Source organism: Acinonyx jubatus, chromosome E4, assembly GCF_027475565.1.
Source record: "Acinonyx jubatus isolate Ajub_Pintada_27869175 chromosome E4, VMU_Ajub_asm_v1.0, whole genome shotgun sequence".
Lineage (NCBI taxonomy): Eukaryota > Metazoa > Chordata > Mammalia > Carnivora > Felidae > Acinonyx > Acinonyx jubatus.
This window is the reverse complement of record NC_069395.1, coordinates 13985372-14007101: the sequence shown is the minus strand read 5'-3', so window position 1 is coordinate 14007101 and position 21730 is coordinate 13985372. Positions and strand designations below refer to the sequence as shown.

General features: G+C 34.7%; 1 protein-coding gene across 7 annotated transcripts in view; it reads left to right on the top strand.

Annotated features, from left to right (window-relative positions):
* The window catches only part of SPATA17 (spermatogenesis associated 17), a 225058-nt gene that overhangs the window by 64908 nt on the left and 138420 nt on the right, over nucleotides 1-21730 (top strand). For all 7 annotated transcript variants that reach the window (XM_053209507.1, XM_027074982.2, XM_053209510.1 and 4 more), the window contains one exon: nucleotides 10727-10850. In XM_053209507.1, the coding sequence (XP_053065482.1) occupies nucleotides 10727-10850 (124 nt within the window). The remainder of the gene's footprint in view (nucleotides 1-10726; nucleotides 10851-21730) is intronic.

The window sequence follows — 21730 nt, the reverse complement described above, 5'->3', positions numbered from 1 at the left end:
GTTCCACAATTTATCTATTGTGGATCTGAACTAAGTAGGACAGAAGAAAAGGTGCAGTTCCATTAAGCTCTAACATATCATTGGCTGTCAGGTAAGCCTTGTTATGCTGTCCATCCTCATTTAACTATCCCACAAGATCTCTTAATGAAGTTAAGCCCCAAGTTCACTCCAATAATTCTGTGGCAAGAGTTTGTGCAATGTAACAATTCATCACTTGTCAGGAAGGCACTTTTAGTTTATACATTTAATAAGGGCATCCTCTAGCTTGGTTAATTAGAAGTGAACAGTTTGCATATTTACTAAATGCAGAGTGTCATTGCCACCACGGCCTATTGCCTACATGAATTATTTCTCTATCTGCAATAAACAGCTGGGTAATTATTACTGCCATAATCAGATAAATTCCCTCTGTAAGGCTTTTCTTACATGGCAATCCTTTGAACTCATCCAAAGCTGAACAAAATTTATGAACTCCAGCAGCTAGGCCACTTTTTCATACTATGGTGTCCCTGTTCACTATTTCAAGGACATAAGTAGAGAACCATTTATATTGTGTAAATACGGAGAATAAATATGATTACCTAAAGATAACATTTCAGTAAACCTCATTTTAAAAGTATAATATTCTGATCTCATCCAACTAAGTGATAGTGGTTTAGCTGTCTCTAATTGTATCTAGATGACAGGCTCTTTTAATAAGGAACAAGCTGAGATGTAAAGAAAATAACATTTTAGTTTTTAAGAACCAAATTAGTCTGTAATGTCAACTATACATATGACTTTTTCTCTGTAGACTCATTTTATATGTAAAGATACAACATTTATAGCAATTAATTTGGTAGAATTTAGATAATAACACACTAGAGTGTCTAAAATACAGCCCATATTCTGTGCTCTAGAAACAGTCTGTTACTTCTCCATAACTAGTAATTAATGACATAATCCATAGATAACTTTATAATATGGAATGATTTCTACCATTTGATTACTGTCTCTTCACATACTAAATTTTTAACAACATTGTACTACCTTTAACATAATGCTATTTCAAAAAATTTTAAAAGCCAAGTATATAAAAAAGGGTAAAAAGCTTCATTCCTGAAATAGAATTAACAAAAGGAACAAGCTTATTTAATTGGGTATAATCTTTTTATATGTATATGTATTTAATTGTTTCTTTTTTTCAAATTTAGCTCGTTATACAATGAATTTTAGGTAGTTTACAAAGAGTTATATTAAAAAAGAGGAAAAGAAATAAGGAACATAGTAAAGGAAAATGCAGAATGATTACTATATTATTGTGACTTATCAGGAAATGTGGTTAGTTAAGTATATACCATTGTGAAAATGTAGAAAAAAAATACTGCATATGCCAAGAAAGAGCTTTTTCTAGCCCTGACCTAAAAGAAATGTCATACACGAATCTTCAGTAGGATGTGCTGGTAATGTAATGAACTGTGACTTCATTAACTTTTTTTTTAACAGAAAAAAACCTGAATTTCAAGACTCTCTTTTTTGTGGTGATAAAAAAAAAAAAAAAAGCTAGAGTATAGCATCAAGTTTTTATTCATTTGAAAGCAAGGAACTAAAATACATTTGTTTATGGACTTAGTCTTGTGGTTGTCTACCTTTGAGGAAGGGAAGAATTGAAAGTTCTTATCTCACTTATCCTAGCTGATTGATCTCTTGCTGAGAGATAGAGAGAGGAGAGTTCCTTTTTTTTTCTTTTGAATTCTGTGAGAAAGACTAAGAAATCTATTTTTAATATTATTGATTGAGAATGAATTTATACAGTGGAAATAAGGTTTAGGTACGTGATATATCTGTGTACAAACTTTTCTAATCAATACTTAGGTATGTTTAAATTATTGTGAAAATGTATTAAGAAAATGTAACCATTTTATGTAACCATAAAAAGTTACTTATAATTCTATCCATTGAGCTATTGAACCTTCATCTTATTAGGTTCTTTAAAGCATAAGACATAAGACATAAGACTGTTGATAATTTTTTTCCTCTAATCTCTTTTACAGCTTGGATTCTGTGACACTACTCTCTCCTGCTTTCCTTTCTACTTTTCTAATGTTTTTTCTTTGTACTTGCATTTATTTGCCTGATCTTAAATATTAATGTTCTCTCTTTGATGCATTTGCCTTTTCACTGTCTGTGTCCAGACAATCTCTTCCACTTCTGTGACTTCAGCTAGCACTTGTATTGTGAGGATTCATAAATCTGCATATTCTCCAGCCCAGAATTGTCTCCTGACTTCTTAGACTGATTATAAAACAATTGGCCAATAAATAGTTTTCTAAAACTTATTAGATAATTTTCTGAAGTTACATGTGATGTGCTCCTACATGTAATACTACTTTAAAATATGTTGACATCATACTATCATATGTTGTTGCTTTATCATAGCGTCCTGATTAACTTAGAGATGGACCTGGTCTGTGTTGAGTCGATTGCATGCAAAAGCAGCAGCAATTAGTTTTGCCCTTAAATTAAGTTAACACAGTTTAAATGAGAGACAATGTGTGATTTTCGAGTGAACACAAAGTAAATAAGATCTTGCTGTTCTTTTTATATGAAATAGACATTTGGCTACGTCACCTCTAAATTCTACCCCAAACAAAACTTCAGTAGCTAGATCCTCACCCTGCACAGCTGAATCACTGTGAAGATATGCAAAGGCGAGAAAATAAGATGTGCCTTGATCTACCTTTATGCAGAAAGCCCCCATGCTGTGTCTCAAAGTCACCATCTGTAAAGTCGTTTCATTTCAGAGAACAGGAACCTTGTTAATAACACCTGCCCCTTACCAACCTCGGTGGAATGTTGTGAGGGTGAATTAATGTCTGTGAAGCACTTGGAGCTCCTGAAAATAATGCACTATGTAAATACATTTCATTATTATAGCTATTATTGTACTTAACACAATGTCACTCTCAATTATTTGACATCATATATATTGTATAAAATTTTACTTCCTTTTACAGAAACTATCCAGAATAGTAAAAAGAAAATAATTTTTCAGTGAAATATGTGCATATTTTTTGAAAGAATACTATACAAAAAATTCTTTTCAACTAAATTTATTCAAAGGAGCCAGAAGAAGAAAAAAATTGATTTTCATGAATGATCTTTGAATGGAGTCTTATTGCTTTTTAAAATCATGCAAAGTAGGCAAATGAAATAATGGAGCAATTGGATGATCCCTTTTTATGATCACAGTGAAGTCATGGTATTGTAATTTTATAACATCAACCATTATCTTCTTTTTTTTTTAACTCTTTTCATTTTCCACGTGTCTAGTCTATAGAGTACAAATTTGCTAGCATTACCCTTGGAGAGCCCATTCACCCTAGGTCAAGAAACCTTTCTTCTAATCTAACATGCATTCCCTCTACCCCTTTGCTGTTGATGGCCCAAGTCTACCAAAGAGAGCAAGAGTTCCCTGTGAACAGTTCAACCTCATCTCCTACTGCTCTCTTCTATCCCATCTCTTTAGTTCAGTACTCAGTGCTTCCACCTACATGAAGCCTTTTCTGATTTCTCTGGATTTTAAGCACTGCATCTGTATTGCTTCATATTGTGTCTATAGTCTAGTTGGTTATCTGCTATTTTATTTATAAGCTACTTGAAGGCAGGGATTGGGCTTTACACATCTTTATTTCTTTTAATATCTTAAACATACTTGTGACTGCCTAACTGAATAAACAAATGAGTGCTAGTGTTCTTTATGATTTTAACTCTTAAGTAACTTAGGCGTTTTGGGGAGAAATTAATCTATGCAGCAACAAAAGATTTTCAAGAGTAGCTAAAAATACTTTTTGAGAGGACTTGTCGAAATGTTTCCAGAATGTTAGTCTCCACTTCAGGTTTCAGCGTAAGGTGTGAAGCCCAGGAGCACCCTGAGTGCTTGAATGTTAATGACCCTGTGCCACAGGGTGCTTAATTGTAAACTGGGCTTTCCCTTTGTAAAGTGCTGCCGGAATGGAATCCACAACACCTGTCCAACACTTCCCCGGCCTCGGTAACCAGGGGACAAAATAAGTGGTTTAAATGGTGAAGCTTTTGTTTCTCAAGCAAATGTTTTGGGTATTTCTCTGACTTCCACATAATCTTTCTAAGGTTTGATCAATCCCCAAATCGTTTCGGATGTCACACACCAAGTCCAAGCATATGATTGGCTTTATTTGTGCTTAATATTTTTGCTTATGTTTTAGACCTAGCCTTTTTTTTTCTTTTATTGTCTACTCATTTGGTTAAATTAATATGGACAATCATGAGAGACAAAACAAAGTACATTCAACAAATTTAACTAAAATACCTTTATGTCAAAATGTAGAAAGTAATGCTTTCAACCAGTTTTGGTTGGAAGGCTTCTTACATTTTCTTTGACTTCATTTCCCATCAAAACAGAGCGAAGATGCTGGAGAACTGTTTGACTCCATTTCCTTAGAAGTATTTTTTCTTCAAGATGATTCAGATGATGACATTTTGTTTTTATTTGGTAGATTATGTAATATTATTACCAGTTACCTCTGAGATTTGGGGCACTTATTTTTTTTTAATTTTTTTTAACATTTATTTATTGCTGACAGAGAGAGAGAGAGCATGAGCAGGGGAGGGGCAGAGAGAGAGGGAGACACAGATTCCGAAGCAGGCTCCAGACTCAGCTGTCAGCACAGAGCCCGAGGCAGGGCTCGAACTCACAAACTGTGAGATCATGACCTAAGCTGAGGTCAGATGCTTAACTGACTGAGCCACCCAGGTGCCCCATGGGGCACTTATGCTTTAAAAAAATTTTTTTTAATGTTTATTTATTTTTGAGAGAGACAGAGACAGAATGCGAGTGGGTTGGGGACAGAGAGAGAGGGAGACATAGAAGCAGAAGCAGGCTCCAGGCTCTGAGCTGTCAGTACAGAACCTGATGTGGGGCTCGAACTCCGAGCTGTGAGATCATGACCTGAGCCAAAGTCGGAAGCTCAACTGACTGAGCCACCCAGGCGCCTTGGGGCACTTACACTTTTAAAACAAACTCCATTTAATTTTTTTCTCTGTCAAAATTATGATTCCTATGAAAAGATTGTGATGTACATATCATGTCTCCTTTGTAGTACTTCTTAAGTCCCTTAGCTTATACGGTGATGTTCATATTAAAATCAACTGAATATAATTGCGTCTCTTTATGATGTCATACTAGTGAGTAGAGTTGAATCATCTTAGTTCCTCAGCAGACTTGATAATTTTCATTACTGCAGACTAGTGCTTCTCAAACTTTAGCAGGGTCCTACCCTCCAGGATTTCTGAGTTGGTCTGGTGTGGAACCTGAGAATGCACATTTCCAGCATTTCCCAAGTGAACCTGATACTGTTCTTCCAGGGACCACATTCTGAGAACCACTTTATAGGCAAAGAGCCAAAATCCTGGTTCTTCCCCACTTCCCAAGAGAGGCTTTCACAATATGGCTTCGTCCTTCTTCTAATTAAACCGTAAGAAGTTATGGAATGTACTACTAGTCAGCTGAGAAATAGTTAAAAAGGATGGTAGCACTTAATTTATACCAGATAGTAGACCAAACACTTTGGGAGGGACACATCAATGAATAAACCTTAAGCCCGAACTTTGGCACCTCCACTGGTGGGGGGAGTATAGGAAACATGCCCGCAACTATAACGTACTATAGAATGTAGTAGACATATAACAGGGAGGATTGTGAGAGTTGAGACAGCTAGAGATTAATTATTATTGAAGTGATCTATGAAGACTTTTTAGAGGACAGGGTAGAGATTTTTGGTTTTGGGTTCTGGACTTGTAAAGACAAGAAGATAAGAATTATAAAGAGATTTTTTTTTTGGTACCATATTTTTAAATGAATAAGAAAATCAAACAGAATGGAAAAATACAGTTGACTCTTGAACATGGGGTTCTATACAGTTGTCAACTGTCTATACAGTTGAAAATACATGTATAAGTTTTGACTCCCCCAAACCTTAACTGCCCATACCCTGCTGTTGACTGGGAGCCTTTTCAATAACATGAACAGTTGATTAACACATATTTGTATGTTATGTGTATTATGTTCTGTATTCTTACAATAAGGTAAGCTAGGGAAATAGAAAATATTATTCAGAAAATCATAAGGAGGAGAAAATACATTTACAGTATTGCCCTGTGTTTATTGAAAAGAAAACTGCATATAAGTGTGGTTCAAACCCATGTTGTTCAAGAGTCAACTGTATTGGATTTAGGCAAAATGTGTAATATGAGGTGTAATATGAGTATAGTATTGTACATAAAGGCATAAATTTTGGTGCCAGGACTGTATTCAAATTCTAACTTTCACCTTCTACTTTGGGAGTTTGGGAGAAGATTTAGCCTCTGTGCAACTCATGTCCTAATCTAAAAAATGGGAGTGATAATATATGCCTCACTGGATTGTGAAAGGATTAAAAGCAGTAATGTGTATGTCTTAGCCAGGAAACTCTTGGAAATAAAATATAAGTGTAGGATTAAACTGATAATAGTTTATTTGGGTGTTTTAAGCCCAGGGCAGAGAGGGTGAGGAAAAGTGGAAAGTGAAATGTCATAGCTTGAAACAGACTCTGGATGCCATGATTTGGTGTAAGATTATATTGGGGAGTATTTAGGGAACAACATCCGTGGGGTGGTGAAGTTGAACTGCATCAGAAGTCTCAGCCAATCTCAGGAAACTCGGGATTTGGTTGGGTGTTTAGAGTGGACCCAAAATTGAGAAAAAGGCTCTAGGCCTCTGTACTCCTTCAGTCACCAGTCATTGGATGCCAGCTGGAGGGAGAGGGAGACAAAATCTGAGGCAGAGCACCTGATTTTCTCCAGTGGCATGCAGCTATAAGCTGTCAGCTACCAGTGCTCCTGCACTGGTTCTGTAGGGAGCAGTGTGATGTGATGAGCCCCTGCAGCCCTGGCCGCCACTTCACATGGAGTCCCGCAGTGACTCAACCAGGTCCAGCAGGTAGGCAGGCGCTGCTTTATCCATCAGCCACACAGCTTTGCCAGGAAAACTCTCAGCGGTGCATGGAGGACACAAAAAAGGGAAATTTATTTGCATGGCTCTCTTCTGTCCCCAATTTCCCACCAGTCAAGGTTCACCCCATGCCTCCACGCCTTTTAGAAAACCAGATTCCTTGCTTTGCATCATGGAATTTCTTCCATTAATTACACACTGATCAGGAGAGGAAAAAGATGAAATCACCGAAGGAATTTGAGAAAATACAAAAGATTGGTATCCAGTTGAGTAGATAAAGTCAGTAGCCTAGAACATGGCCTGGAGTAAACATTCAATATATAGCTAACATTTACGTAGTGGCTTCCTATGTGCCAGCCCCACTCGGAGTATTTTACATAGATTGATGTATTTGTTCTTCACAATAGCTTGTTGAAGAAGAAACTAATACTAATATATTTACATTTTATAGGTGAGGATATTGAGACTCAGATATTAAACAGCTAGGAAATAGCATAACAGAGTTTATAACCAGGTGTCATTTCAGAGTCTGTGCTGTGAACCACTCTACTGGACTGCTTCCAAATGGCTATTTTATTTTTATTATTACTATAATAATTAGAATATGTAAATTTTTATCATTATAAATATCACTAGCATTAGCAAAATGCACTCAAATATGTAAAGCTTTACAAAAATTTCGGAAATTTTTACCTTTATTTTTAAACTGATATCATAAAACATTTTATATATATGAAAAGTATGGAGGAAGTCCTGGGACTTACCTAAGTTTCTTTAACTATATAGTAGAAAATAGGATCATAAAAGAAAAGAAAATATATGTAATTCATTCAATAAAAAATATCTTCTGCATAGTATTTCTTGCATCAGGATGACTGTAGCTTTTAGATCTGCAATTATAGAATCTGTCAATCTAAGGATTCTAACTCCATTTCTGCCATTAACTGATTTGTTATTCAGAGTACGTCATTTTATCTCCTTATGTGTTTCCATATCTGGAAAATAAGGTAATTAGTAACATCTACCCCATATATATCACAGGATTGTTTTTTAAGGATAGAAATAAGACCATATATATACCTGAAATGAGAAAAAATATTGAAAACAACCCGGAATTATTTGGGAAAAAAATTAAGTGTTTTAAAAGTTCTGCATTAAAAAAAAAATCACTGGGTGAAAAAAATCGTAATTTTTATAATTTTATAAAGAAACCTAGTTAGAATGGTTTCCATCATTTAATCTTTAATGGGATCATAATTTTTTATTACATTCTTTACACTGAGACACATCTTCATCACTACTGATGTAACAAAAACTTGTATATCAGGGATAGAAATTTATTCAGCTCTTCCTACTTGGTCATTAAACAAAGAGGACTTGACATGAATATAACTGCGATGTTCAATATATCTGTACACTCTCAAGTATGGCAATAAATCAGGGACATAAGATTGATTTTTTTCAAAAATTGTACAAATGTATGAAATTAATTACTTTAGTGTTTTGCGATTACCCAAGATTAGCTTTTCTGGTGTTTTGTTTTGTCAGGTTTCTTGGATTTATTTTTAGGGCTTCCCAGTTCCTTCTGGGTTTACTGTGTGGTATCGTTACATACTGGAAACTGACATTCTTTTACAGGACTTTGAGTTTTAGCTTTCCTTGTCAAGCTCCCTGAGTACATGGCTGTTTTTATTTTACATTTTCATAGCCAGAAGATGGACTGTTTTTACTATAGCAAATAATCTACGCTTTTGATTTTGTATCCAAATCCTATTACTTCTTTGCACCTTACCTGTTCATGTGTGTGTTCAATTATATCGGGCCTTTTTTCTTTCTTATGTAAGATCTCTTCTTATTCATTAAATCATTTATAGAGCACAAACTTCTTTGTAGATTTTTTTTTTTATTTTTGTGATTGCTCGGAAAATTACTGTGCTTATCTTTGGAATGACATAAAATTGGATACACGCATATCTGAGTAATTATCCTTGTAGTGGCAGTTCATTGGTTATTTTAAATTATCTTAAAGACTTACAAGAGGAATTATAGAAGAAATAAGTTTTACGTAATATTAAAAGTAAAGATGAAAATTAATAATGTATTTAGTTTTTTTATGTAACATGTGATTGCTATTTTTCCTGGCCAAAAAAAAATAATAATTCTCATTTATTCATATGTAACTGCCTTGAAATTTGTACCTTAAGGACAAAGAAAGGTCACCAATCCTTCTAACTCCTGGTTCTTTGTCAAAAATGGACACAGTTAATGAGGTTTGTTTGGTACAGAACAAATTCTCAGACACAGATAGAGATCCTTTCAATGGAAACAAATTTGTTTGGCTTTACCAGGTTACTTAGCGATTAATAATAGCCTTGAGATGCAGGTCAGAAAGGTCATTGTACCAGCTTGCCAACACAATCTAAATGTGCAGCCAGCCCAGCTCTGTGGGCGCAGAAGCCCCCAAAATACTATGCATAAAGTAAAACAGGCTATTTTCTGACTCCTTTTTTCATATTAATAAGCAATTTTCAAGAGAAGGGTGGCAAAATGAGGGCCATGCCACTCCAAGTAATTCATTTATTTTGCAATTTAATCTTATGTTGAAAAAAATTGCTCTGCTGCAATAGCATAGCATGGTGATTTTTAAACGTCAGTGTGTTTCATAAGTAACCTTGTATGAAGTATTGTATTAGTAGCCTTTAACAGAAAATTGCAACAAAAATATTTCTAGACATTGAAGTAGAAATGAAAATCTTTTTTTTATTATTTTTGGAATCTTTCCCTCTACTCTCCCTTGACATCTTTGAGGTAGATGCTCAGACAATTTACTTAAAATTTTACTTCAAGAACTGGATGCCAAGTTATATGTCTACTTTTTAAAAAGAATAAAGTATAATTTCAAGATAGCATTTTAACACGAATAGTTAAATATGTTCTATGAAAAGAAAGGATTTACTCTTTCCATATTTGATAATATCTTAATCTATTTATCAGGTGTTTTTCTTCACATAGTGTGTTTGAAAAGTTTATTTTTTGTTTAAATGTCTTAGATATACATACACAGAAATGATGCAGTTTTCGTTACTTTAATGGAGTTTATTGCACCTAGAAAACCATGAACTTATTCACCTAATTTAACTTTTATTTTAAGTATCCGTATGATTGAACAAATAGCCTTTCAAGTGCAGGATAATATATGTAATCATGTTGGTATTATTTGAACTGTTACCTGCAGTAAACTTACAGAAAATTAAGTATATGTATAAAAACCCATCATGCTTTCAAAATTAGCCCATTAGCATACAAATTCAATGATCAGAGATTTCCTAATACAGAATCAAAATTTAAAGGAAATCAGTAGCTCAGACGTTTTCTTGGGATATTTAGCTATGTCCAAAATAGTCAATCTTCAACCAAGAAAGTGATAACATAGTAGCTCACTTGCTTTGCATTTGATCTATTTCCTCAGCCACTGAATTAATTATAACATGGAGATAATTTGATTTAAAAAATTTAACCACTGAAAAATCACTTAAATGCTTTGTAAAGATGGCAAAGATTCAGTGGAATGTGCAGGTAAGATAGATTACGCCGCTGATTTTGATGGATGTGGATGATGGTAGCCCCTCACAAACTTCCTTGATTATAATCAGTGGAAGAATGAAAATGTTAGCAGATTTTTTAGTATCATAAATAACTACGATTGTTTTGATGCAGGGAGGCGTTAGAGGAGTTTGCAGAGATGAAAGAAAGGGAAGAGAAGAAGGCCGACCTCGAAAGGGAAGAGAAGAAAAGAGATTACCAAGCCCGAAAGATGCATTACCTCCTCAGCACAAAGCAGGTTGGTGGACCTGTCCCTGACAGCTCCCGTAAACCACTTGGGCCCTTAGCCTGACAGAGATAAAGTAGCAGGCTGAATGGGACATGACTTGTTGAAAAGATACCACAAAGACACTACTTCGAGTTCAATTTCGTGCTTCTGTGTAGGTGTGCGCAGGCACCATGACTCGTCCGTGACAGCAGCTTCATAGAGGCAGCCGCTGTGACGCTGGCAGAAAGGTCCCAGTCAGCAGGGTGATGTGCCGCTGTGATAACACAACACCAAGGGCATAACCTCGCTTTTAAAACCCATTCTGAGTGGCTGATTGTTGTTTTGCGAATTGATCAAGAACTGAGAAGTTACGAAACTGAGGCAGCTTTCATGTTTTCTCTTTTCCTTGAGCTAATGTTGAGATTAAAGCCCTTCTTGCACCCTTTCCAAATGTTGATGCAAGTTTCCAAGTAAAACTTTGAAACAAAACTGCTTCAGAAATTACAACATCATATTGAGATATACAAATGTGGAATTTAGAATACTTAGGAGTATTTTCTTATAAATAGTAAAATTTTCTTGCCTTAGATCTCATCACAGTCGCTAAGAAAAAATACATTGCATGTAGAATATTCTGCTCACAAAGAAATACGGTGAAAAAAAAACAAAGGAATTTGGGGGTTGGGACGTTCTGTTACTTGAGCTTTAGGCAGGAAACTAGCAATTTGTGGGTTTTTATTTCTTCTTATAGACTGTCAAGTAGTGTCATGTTCCAGCCAGAGTCACACATTCAGATGTCTCAGACATGGGCAAGTCAAGTCCATGATGGAGGCTGGTAGAGGGTACAATCTGAGACTGAATGTCATGCTTTGAGGCATCCAAATTCAAAAACATTAAGTCCTGGGGTGCCTGGGTGGCTCAGTGGGTTGAGCTTCCGACTTAGGCTCAGGTCATGATCTCACCATTCCCTTGTTGGAGCCCCATGTGGGGCTCTGTGCTGACAGCTCAGAGCCTGGAACCTGCTTCGAATTCTGTGTCTCCCTCTCTGTCTCTGCCCCTCTCCCACTCATGCTCTGTTTCTCTCTCTCTCTCTCAAAAATGAAATATTTAAACAACAACAACAACAACAACAACAACAACAGCAACAACATTAAGTCCTGGACTGGTCATGTACATTCAGAACAATGAACTGCACTTCTAGCCTCTATCTGGTGGTCTACTTAGCAGTACTTTTCAGTAATGATGCCTGTCTTTATATTTACTTGGATTTGTATAGCTGAGTTATCTTCATTTAACAGATAAGAAAACTGGAACTCAGAGACAATGATGTGACTGGTTCAGAGACACAAAAAGAGGTCTTTAGACTCTAAATACTTAGGCAATAAAGATAATTAAAAAAAAATAAAAAGTCAAGGTATTTTCAGTTTTGATATTAAATCCATAACAATGAAAAATTTTATCTGTTTCCTTGGTGGGCTACATGTTTTCAAAATGTAGACTCACAAATCACAAATTCTTTTTTTTACCTTTAGTTATTAGTAATTTCAACTTTGATGAAACTAAGGGAGTTATAAATATATACTTTAATTCTTGAAACCTGATAATAATTATTGGGTACAGTTGTTTATTTTGATAACTCTGAACCCCTTTTATGCTTTGAATCTTTCTTAATCTGAGGTCTAATTGTGTTGTTTATACTTACAACGGGTAGTGTAATAGCAGAAATAATTTTTTAAATGGTAAAATCAGATTTAATAGAAACATTTGTTAATTCTCTTTTAGCTAGGGCTACTTAGATATCGAGTACATAGTGGAATATTTTACGAAGTCCATAAAGACTTAGTTGTTTTACTAACAAAAATAATAAAGCAAATATCCATGGAGTACTTACCATGTCCCAGAGAGTATGGTTGATACTTTATATGCATTATTTCTTTAACGATTTTGATTTCATTTCACTTTTAAAATTAAGCACCAGGTTTAACAAATTATTTCAGAAACTTGACCATGTGACTTGCCTCCTGGACCTTAATGAATTTTTAATATTACGATTGTGTTTTAAGTATATTTATGTTGTTAAATGCAAACTGTCAATGCTCTAGCTCATTTTTCTTCTTGTTTATATCTTGCAGAGTGCTGGTAATAACTACGTATATAAACTTTCGTTTAATGATCCCTTGTCTCCAGAAGTCTTAGCATCCAATAGAATGATTTTTTTTTTTCAGGCACTGTGGTACAGTAGAAAGAGTATGGGTATTGACATTAGTCTCCAAACTCTCCTACTTAGGGTAAGATATTAGGAGATTACCTGGAATTGTCTGTTTCACTCTGCACTTTGAAAGAACATTAGGAGGATTGAATGTAACATATTTAAACTACTACCTGGTCCTTAAAGAGCATTCAGTAAATGGTAATGGTCATATTATTGGAATTTAACCTATGGAGGATAAACAAAGTGTCTACACTTTGATTTTCGTCTATCTTTGCTAGCTGTCCAAAGCATTCATGTTGTCATTTCTTTGCTTTGCTTTCCTTTAGTTATTCATAAAAATTATTAGAAATATTTATAATGCTCTTCCCCCAATATCCCCTTCCTGCATTTTACATCTTAACCTAAATTAAGATATGCAACACTAACATTAATAAATATATTGAATATAAACCTTAACTTTAAAGTCCATCAATTATTTCAAATGACATATTTTTGAGTATCTATAATCTATCTGACTAGGACATATAAATGTATACTGTATGATCCTTAACCACAAAGAGCATTCACTCTGATTTCAGTCCAATGCCAAACAAACTTTTTTTACTAGAAAGAAATCGACACCTTTCAATTACAGCTTGTATAGGTATTCACATTGAATTTAACAACCATTTATATTTATCATTTTGCTGATTCCATTTAACAAAAATCTTTATTTTCCCTAAACTAAGGAAGGATTAGAGAATGAAAGACACATGTTTCAATGTAAGTATTATTATTGATTTTCTCAGCATGACTTGGCTATTGGGGAGAAATTAAGCTGCAAATTTTAAAACATCCCTGAGATGTTTACAGCTTAATTGCATTGCTTACTTTAAGAGTTTTGATTTCATTGTATTAAATTCACATTTAAGTCCAAAATAAAAGCCAAATATGAATTGGGTATTTTTAAAGGCTTGTGTTAGTATTAACTCTTAACTTGCGTAGTTATTTTAAAATTTGCTGAATAAATATTCAAGTGTAAATAATTTTTAAACAAAGTATCTCAGAACAGGAAAAGTTTTGCAGATGTATGTAAAAGGAATAATGCTAGTAGTCTTTTTGGAACTATTTTATTAGTAATTTCAATAATTAAGGAGTGATTTATAATGATATATAATGATAGTTTGTAGAATACTAATTTGCGAATTAAATTTTCATAGGCCTGATGTAGCTTCACTTAGATGAGTAGAAATAAAACATTAATTCAGACAAAGAATGTTTTAGAAAAGGTAAGGAATTTTCTAAGCCAAAATTGTATTTGTGAATTCATATGTAGATAATAAATGAAGTCATGTGTTATTTAATATATTAATAGTTTGGGGGACTATTATGCTGATACATTCATACTGATAACCTAGTTTCAAAGTCAATGTTAGTGTAAATCTAATGCATATGTTAAAATAGTTCTAAAATCTATCTTGATTTTAACTGATATTAAGTATCTCATCTTTATGCAAGCAAATATGTTAGCACTAATAGGAATTACACAAGTAAATAACTAATATTGCAATGAGTGAATTAATAGACCCCTCAGGGTTTTATTAATTAAAAAGTCCAAGTCATATTAAAGCACCTTTTGTATATGTTTATTTCAATCAGAAAGCTGAACATGGTAACTTATTTGCATAAATAATCAATCACCATTTACTAGTAGTAATAAGGTTAATTTGTTGCTACAGACATAATAGGATTAGTCAATTATATTTTCCAGAAAGTACTGTTTGTTATGCACCCCATCACCTGTAAAACAGGATTGGGTTTAGCGCCCTTATTAAATGAACACATCAAAAAAATCTTTGTCCCTGTAAAAGTTTTATAAAAAGAAAGCTAATTTCAGTTGATTTGAATAAGTAAAATGCAAACATTGCTTCCATTTGTAAATTTAATTTATCTTTCTGCAAAGATTGATTATTTAATAAAGTTATTTATTTTGATTCAGTAACCAGTCAAACTGAATCTAACACATATAGGACATATTTCCTTTGAAGAAAATCTCATTTGCAGATTTGTTTTATTCCAAATAAACTGACTTTCATTCCCTGTCCTTGTTCTTGGGTAATAAATTATGTTGTCTGCTCCACCTACTGGTGGATACATGCAAAGGCCTATTGTTGGATTCATTAGAAGATACTGCCTCTAAAATGTTGCCAGAATTTTTATGGATCCTGCCCCGGAGAACAGCAGAGTTACAGATACAAATAGAAAACTCAAGATCCACATCATAAACAGTTAATGTTTCAAAATATAGGATATTGTATAAAGTTATATACATTGTTTCCTGATCAGTGAAAAATATAACCCTGTTTTTTATTTCAATATGCTAATGGAAAAGGATAGGTACAAAATATATTCGTGATTAAGTATATTATAACTATATGTGTTTTATTTTATAACAATGGCTTTTAATAGTTTATACATAGTCAAGTTAAAACTAAAATGAAAGTTTATTAATTAAATAGAATTTGCACACGTTTTACAGAAGTAATTTTCATGTCATCATTTATATAGTAGGTTTTCAATGTTTTTTCTTTAATGGGCAGTGAAAATCTTTAAATGGGCACTGAAGTAATGATTTTCAGTTATTTAGGATTCTTTAAAAAGACCCCATGCCCCAACGAATATTAATAGAACATTCTCTTTAATTACGTTATTTTTTGAGAGAAAGAAATGATTTCAGCAACTTATTTTACAAAATGTTGTCAAATCATATGTGTACACAAAAGAAAAATAGCTTAATTTTAAAAACTTAATGTAACAAAAATTAATTGATACCCTGTTGATATGGATAACGTACTGGTATGGATAGCATGTTTATAAGACAAATCTTATAAGGTGAAAAAATGCTAAGAAATATAGTAAATCTTTGAAGTTATTTATTACTTTCAACTCTAGCCCCCCAGCATCATAAATGGGGACCTTCTGTGCCCTGCATGTATTAAATACTTAATATGTAATTGCTCACATAAAAAAAAAATCTTTATTTGTCAGAGAGAGCATGAGTAGGGGGAGGGGCAGAGAGAGGTGGAGAGGGAGGGAGCATCCCAAGCAGGCTCTGCACTGTCAGCACTCCCCGCCCCCGCCACCCCGGACTGCCCCTGCCCACGGGCTCGATCTCAACCATGAGATCATGACCTGAGCCAAAATCAAGAGTCGGACGCTTACCAGACTGAGCCACCCAGGAATCCAGTAATTGCTCACTTTTAATTTGAAGTGATGAAGTAACAGAAGAATGGCAGCCTGCCAGCGTGTACCTGTGCACATGCACGTGTGTGTATGTGTGTGTGTGTGAGTGTGTGTGTGTGTGTGTGTGAGAGAGAGAGAGAGAGAGAGAGAGAGAGAGAGAGAGAGAGAGAGAGAGAGATGTCTTTGTGTATATGGTATATTCGGAAAGCATCTTTGGAGAGCCTTCCCAGAAGACATTTTCCGTAGTCAGTGGCATACCACAGCCATGGTGGGGAAACTCCAGTGTGGCGTTAACTGCATTGCTGTAATGACTCTCTGGAGTACACTTTTACACCTTTTGATCTTTGTCTGAAAACTACTGCTTTGACTTCAAAATATTAATTTTGTTCCTGTCTCGCCTCTAAGTTGGACCTCCCCTTTCTCTTTTTCCTTTCCACCATCCCATCCCTCACCTCTGCATTTCCATGATGTACATACAAAAGGATGCACGCCTTGATATGTGTGGCTTTAATAGTACCCACTAGAGTGAGTCTTACATTTACGATCTTCATGGTTTGATGCAACTTGATTTGGGGCGTTCACATGATTCCTTTGTTCTTCTTTTTAGCTTTTTTTTTTCTTTATGCGTTTTTTTTTCTTTATTTGTCCAAATCAGTCTTTATTTTGATCGATGATCTAAACTATTCCTAGTCACCCCAATTTTTAAATCTTTGTCTCTTTTTCATTTATTTTGTACAATCACCAACTTCTTTCCATTTATTCTTCCTGGTATGTTTTAAATAAATTCCATCGTGTCCGTTTCCTGAACCCTGGACAATGGTAATAATCTCTGAAATGATTTTCTTTTTGTTCATTCTTTTCCTCTCTGTCCCAGTATATCTACTACCATCAGATAAATTCTGCTAAAATAGTATTTTTTTTATGTCATGTCTCTTTGCAGTTTGAAAACCTCCAAAGATACTGTTGTCTGTAGGATAAAATCCAAAGTTTTCAGCATAAGCCTTTAAAACTCTGAAGAATCTGACTCTACCCTGCCTATTTAGCCTTATCTTCCTTTCCTTCTCAGGATGAGCATCCTGATACAGTCTGACTTTATACCCTAGAAACATTCATCATAAGGATCTCTTTATGAGATAGGTGATTTCTTGTGGCTTGTCATATTCTGGAAATTCAGAAGCTTCCCTATTACCAGCCCCAACTCCCCAAAAAGAATCAACATCTCACATACTTTCCGCTAACACTAGGATTTTGCCATTATTTTATCATTAAAGATATATTTCTTTTCCCTTGTTAAATTAAAATACTTCCAAGAAGGAGACAGCTGTTGAGGTGTCTTATTATTATAGTTTGGTGACAATAACCGTGACTAGGTTATCATAAGAGGAGGGAATAAAAGTATGTCCAGTGCCTGGAATATGAAGACCAAAATGGGCATAAGGTTGGTAACGAAGAGATCTAGAGATGCTAAGGTGTATGATGACTCCATGGACTATCTGGGGAGAAAAATATGTATTTAAGGCACTGAAAAGAAAATTAGCACATATAAAAGAAACTTAACAATTTTGCCATTTTGTTTAGCATCACTGCTATTTAGTGTCCCTAGTTAACTATTTCATTCTAGATACCTCTTATTTCTTTCTTACATCACACAGCATTCCCAACATTGAATTCTTAATTCTTAAATTATTCATCCCTAGTTTTGACACATTTCTATTGGAGTTGAAAAGGTCTGGCAGTAAAAGTGAGAATTAGGGAAGTATGGAGTAGTACACTCATAAGTCTTACATGAAGGATCTGATTTTGATTTTTTTTTTCAAACTTCCCAGTAGTTTGTATGTTTCCATGGAGAAAAATATAAAAATAGGAACTCACACTGACAGAGGACAGGACCTTTCATTGCAATATACTAGAGCAGCATGGAGTCTTTATAGATTACTTTTCTAGCTCTTTCTGTTAACAGATTAAAGAAAGTAGGTCTAGAAGATGAAGCAACTTGCTCAAGGTTATGTAATATTTTATTTAAACTCTGATGTTGGGGCATCCTCAGTACAGTACAGCCACAGTGAAAATCTGCATTAGTGGTTCTACGTCTGTGTCTATATGTGATTCACATAAGTAAACTCTACTTGGAACTCTACCTTAGGTTTATGGCTGTCTCTTTATCCCTCAAAACACTAGCATTCTGAGTGTACATTTTCCTTGAGTTACCCTCAATTCATTGAACTCTCTTTTTACCCTTTCTCTGAAATGTTTTAGTACTTAGAAGAAAATTGATTTGAATGAGTTCATGGACAAAGAGAAAAGCTAGGGCCTGCATATCAAAGATTGAAAGAAGCAACATAATATAGATTTCTCTGGCGCCTTTCTGTGAACAGCTCAAAGCACTTTTATTATATTTATCCCCACAATATTGTATGAAAGTAGCAATTATCATTCTGGTGACTAAAAGACTATTGTTTGGTAGTCATTTTTCCTCTAGACACTTGGCAGATTTATTCTTTCAAGAAGGCTATGTAGTGAATAAAGATCTGACCCGACGGTCTTTGGATCCATAGTTTAAGAGGCAGGTCCTCAAGTTTGGTCATTTGCTCTTGGTCCCAAGTGAACCGTCCACATCACAAAACCATCACATAATTTGTTGCTATTGGCAGTTCTGTCTTCAGAAAAGGCCAAGGACTGAACTAGCATGGCGAATGAATTAGCTATTAACTTTTACATTTTATTTCCTCCCTCTTTAACATTATCGTTTTTATTATCCTGTAATGTATGAAAGAGATAAGATTATTGTCCATTGTCAGTACTCTTTGAAGAGACAAAGCAAGTGGTTAAAAAAAGAGTGTGTCCCCAAATAAGTGTGTGCCCCTACTCTTCTCCCTGCCACCGTTCAGCCACTGTGCATCTAAGAAATGGAGACAAAAATAAAAATAAAAATTAATGTAAAGTGAGACCACTCAGTTAGAAAAGTGCCTCTGCTACTCTTCTTATATGTATTTTCCTCTTTCCAGCATGCTACATTCTAAAACTTATTTTCAAAAATATTCTTTAGCAAAAGACACTGTATACCTCTCCTGTGCATGTGACCAGGGGCAGATTCATGTGCTGTGGGGCCTGAAGCTTATAAGATGTTGGGATCTACCTTGAAACAAGAAGTGTACAAAGTTACAAAATACAAGAGGATGAATGTTTTTTATGATGAGCGAATATTTCAAGCACATTTCAAATTTTAACATCTGAGAATACCTCAAAACTCAAAATCTAAATATTGCAGTCGTTGTATTAACCACTTGATAGCTCTCTAATATTTGCTCACCATATTTTGGTTTCATACTCTTTGATTGCTTCTTTATTTGACAGTAACTTTGTTGTATTCTGTAGTGAGTAAAGGAAATTTACTCATTCCCTTTTGTAGGAACACTGATCTAAAGTTTTTATTACTATAAGAAGGTAAATGATGTGTTTCTATTTGCATATGCTGCATTATTGAGTATATATTTTTTAATGTTTATTTATTTATTTTTGAGAGAGAGAGAGCAAGTTGGGGGGGGGGGGCGGACATTGCAGAGAGAGAGAGAAAATTTCAGCCAGGCTCCACACTGTCAGCACAGAGCCCAATGCGGGGCTCGAACCCACAAACCATGAAATTATGACCTGAGCTAAAATCAAGAGTAGGATGCTTAACCATCTGAACCACCCATGTGCCTCTATTGAGTATATTTTTGAAAGAAGAGATCTTCTATTTTGTATAGGAAATGATGAGAATCAAATTCTCCATTTGAGAAAAACCCACTTCTCTTCCACTAACCACATACTTCGGCTCCAGACCCTCCCTCTGTTTCTCTTTTCCTTCCTCCTCCTTCCTCTTCTTTCTCTCTTCCTTCCTTCCTTCTTTCCTTCCTTTTTTCCTCCTTCCTTCCTTCTTTCCTTCCTGCCTTCTCTCCTTCCTTCCTTACTTTCTTCCTTCCTTCCCTTCTGTTGTTATTATTGTTGTTTTGTTTTTCTGGGTTTTTTTCAAGCTTTTATTTAAATTCTAGTTAGCTACCATATAGTGTAATACTGTTTCAGAAATAGAATTTAGTAATTCATCGCTTACATATAACACCCAGTGCTCCTCCCAACAAGGGCCCTCCTTAATGTCTGTCACCCATTTAGCCCATCTCTCACCCCCCTCCTCCATCAACCCTCAGTTTTTTCTATAGTTAAGTGTCTTATGGTTTGCCTCCTTTCTTTTTTCCCCCTTCCTCTATGTTCATCTGTTTTGTTTCTTAAATTCCAAATATGAGTGAAATCATATGGTATTTGTCTTTGACTAACTTAATACACTGTAGGTCAACCCATGTTGTTGCAAATGGGAGGATTTCATTCTTTTTGATGGCTGAGTAATATTCCGTTGTATATATATGTCATGACTTCTTTACCCATTAATAAGTTGGTGGGGATTTGGGCTCTTTCCATAATTTGGCTGTTGTTGATACCGCTGCTGTAAACATCAGGGTGCATGTCAGGCCAGACACGTTAGGGTGTTCCTACTGTTGTGCAGTCTCTGGTCCTGTACCTTTTTTCATGATGCAGGTGAGTCTGCCCAGTGGTTTCAGGAATATTCCTGAAAGTTATTCTTACATTGGGATTCCTAAAAAAAAAAATTAATATACTTGGAAGTAACAGGAAAAAAAATAAATATATCCAGCAAAACCTAAATTAAATATATACCCACCTTAGTTTTTTTCTTGCTCAGTCTCTAGCATGCCCATAGCCACTCTTGTGCCACCCAACCCAGGTGTGATAGAGGGTAAGTCAGAGTATAAGAAACAGTGGAATGAACTTATACTTTACTTTCACAGACTTTACAACAAAACATAACCAGGTGAGCACATTGCCAGGCTCCCTCCTTGTGTCTTGGAAAGAGCCTGTGAAAATGAGGGCCCCGGAAATTAAGCTGAATCAACTTAACTGTTACTTCACCTCTAGTTGGACTATATTTTTGTACTGTGTTAAACTTGCTCAAATACGTTTTAACTTTTAATTTAATTTAATTTTATATAAATAATCATCTGCATATCAGATTTCTAATCTAGCATTCAGACATTTCAAAGAACACTATTATTTTAATCCTGTCCATAAATTTGAGGCACCTGATTTTCTTCAGTTCTCTATTTATTATGTTTTTTTTGGACATCAAACTCAGGGTCTGTTTATTTCCATCCAGTGACTGGGCAAATTTTAACATATTAGCTATGGAGTAGAGAGAGTTCTACTCCCAATCCTAGGTATTAAAAAATAGCCTATATATACACACCTATGTATATATGTGTGTTACATAGACATCTGTGTATATACATACACAAATACAGGTTTGTATAAAATTTCAAATCTTTAATAGGAAATTCAAAAGTCAGAGAAGAATTAGAAAACATTTGTAACAAAAGTACTTCCAATTTCCCATTTTAATGTAAAATGTTCCTTTACTTACCTTTTTGTA